The 2,060-nt window shown below is 30.9% G+C and overlaps 1 protein-coding gene and 1 long non-coding RNA gene across 2 annotated transcripts in view; both read right to left on the bottom strand.

Moving 5' to 3' along the window:
• Positions 1-45, bottom strand: part of LOC106770362 (PLASMODESMATA CALLOSE-BINDING PROTEIN 4-like) — a 2,007-nt gene extending 1,962 nt beyond the window's left edge. The window contains exon 1 of the mRNA XM_022784786.1: positions 31-45. Coding sequence (XP_022640507.1) covers positions 31-45 — 15 coding nt within the window. The remainder of the gene's footprint in view (positions 1-30) is intronic.
• A 339-nt stretch (positions 46-384) lies between these two features.
• On the bottom strand, positions 385-2,057 carry LOC111242313. Its single transcript, XR_002669111.1, has 3 exons — positions 2,041-2,057; positions 732-825; positions 385-636 (listed from the first exon to the last, which is right to left on the bottom strand). It is a non-coding gene; the product is annotated as an uncharacterized LOC111242313 (long non-coding RNA).
• Between the last annotated feature and the right edge of the window lie 3 nt (positions 2,058-2,060).

The raw sequence follows: 2,060 nt of genomic DNA, 5'->3' as shown, positions 1-2,060 counted from the left end.
AAGAAATTTACAGGGTGCAGAAGGAAACACCTCAAAAGGAGCCATAGCAGATATAGCTCAACATATTTTATAGACCAAAATCCACTGTTATAGCTCAACATATTTTATCATCTAAAGTTCACCACTTTAAAGGAGGAATCAAATACAAAATTCAAGATCTTTTTTCAAAACAAAAATCCAAAATTTATGGTGGGGGACAAGATTGTCAGAATTTGTAGACAAGAGTAATAAATATGCATGCATTAGGGTACCATTTTAATTGTAAAAGCCACAGCCTGTCTGGGTCAGGATTCAAATACTATATATACGTACCTCTTCAAATGAACCAAACTACAAAACCCCTAGTGGAAGAACCGGTACAAGCACAATAGTTTGCAAAAGAAATTAAAATTATCAACTCAAGATTTGCTTGAATTGCCCCATTTAGTGCATAAATATCATTTTGAGGCAAGCCTAATATAAGCTGATTTTTCTAGTCATTAACACACTGATTATGCCACAAGCAGAAAGTTTTATGTTATACCAGAAAGTAGGAATCAAAATCAAAATCTTATTTGTAGTACAAACAAAATATATAAAGGTAAGGCACAATACCTTGATGCCACATGCAATTTGAAGAAGCCACTCATCAGGACACTAGAGACGTAGAAAATTNCTGTTATTAAGTATTTCAAAGAAGCATGATTAATTAATTTTACTTCTAAATGGAAATTGTAAGTACAGAATCTCACCTCTGTGATTAAATCAGTGTCATATTTAGGGGTAAGAATATCCTCACAGGAAACCCAACAATGATCCCTGGCAAGAGCTACTTTACCAACAACTCTGAAAGAATAATGTAAAGTCAACTTATTCAGTTTGCATCATCTTTAAAGATCACTTCCAAATTTAAGCAAAATTTGGTGGTTTAATGGGTGATTATGCATAAACACGTTTGGAAACATGATTCAATGTTTGGAGAAACTTTTTATCATCAATTTGAAGGTGTTTATATACTAAGACAGTAAAGAATCACATTGCACTCGAAAATCACTACTTCACTTCCAAAATAAGGCAAAATTGATGGTTTAGGATATATAATCATCACCTAGCACCACTATTAAAACAGGAACTAAAATATCTATTACGATAAATGTACCAATGGTATGAAATATTAATAATCATAATGACGTGAACTATATATTTGTGATGAGAGTATGAAGATCTCAAAAAAATACTACCAACTGAAGATAAATAGACATATATATTCAACAGATGTACATAATTAAAATGAAAATAATGTTTAAAGTTTAAACAAAGAATGGAAAAAGATAATAAAAACATAAAACATGGAACTTTCAAATGCAAGAAAAAGCAAATAGAAAGATCACTAGTTATAAATAACCAAAAAGTAAAATAATATTGTAAAATGATTTCAACAGAAATCTTAATCTGAATCAGATGGTGTCAGGTATATATGTAAGTATCAAGTAGAATTAAAGAGATAAAGACTGAAAGATGTGTCAAAGATAACCACAACATGAGTAATTTGAGGAAAGAACATCACATTTCGAATTGCTGCTAATACATGATTATCATCTGTCAAGTTTCAAAATATTCATTACCATTTTATTTGATGTAAAAGGTTTCTTTAGATCTCCTTAATTATATAAACCTGAAAGATACTTGCGACCAACATGGACATGCCTATTTAGCAATTGTATGAAATTTGCACGTGTCAGTCACTCTTCCAAAATATCACTACGAGAAAGGAGCAGTTTTTCATTTGGCCAAATCAACCAATAGTACTCTTACTATTGTATTATTTATACAGTGACTTATGATTTTTTTCCAACATTTCAAAACAATTATATAATAAACCCCTACACAACTTTTAGTAAAGATGGTAATAAGAGCAATAAAAAACAACAAAAATGGCGTTTGTAATGTAGGCCAAGAGTAAGTCTGGTGGCCGAATGATTTTAAAAGAGAATTCACCAATCATCATAAACTAGAAGAAGCTGAAACATGTATTTCAAAGCATCTGAGAAGTTAAATTACCAGTGATGCACCAGTCCCAA

This window comes from Vigna radiata, chromosome 8, assembly GCF_000741045.1.
Source record: "Vigna radiata var. radiata cultivar VC1973A chromosome 8, Vradiata_ver6, whole genome shotgun sequence".
In the NCBI taxonomy this organism is placed as follows: domain Eukaryota; kingdom Viridiplantae; phylum Streptophyta; class Magnoliopsida; order Fabales; family Fabaceae; genus Vigna; species Vigna radiata.
This window is presented reverse-complemented; position numbering and strand designations above follow the sequence as displayed.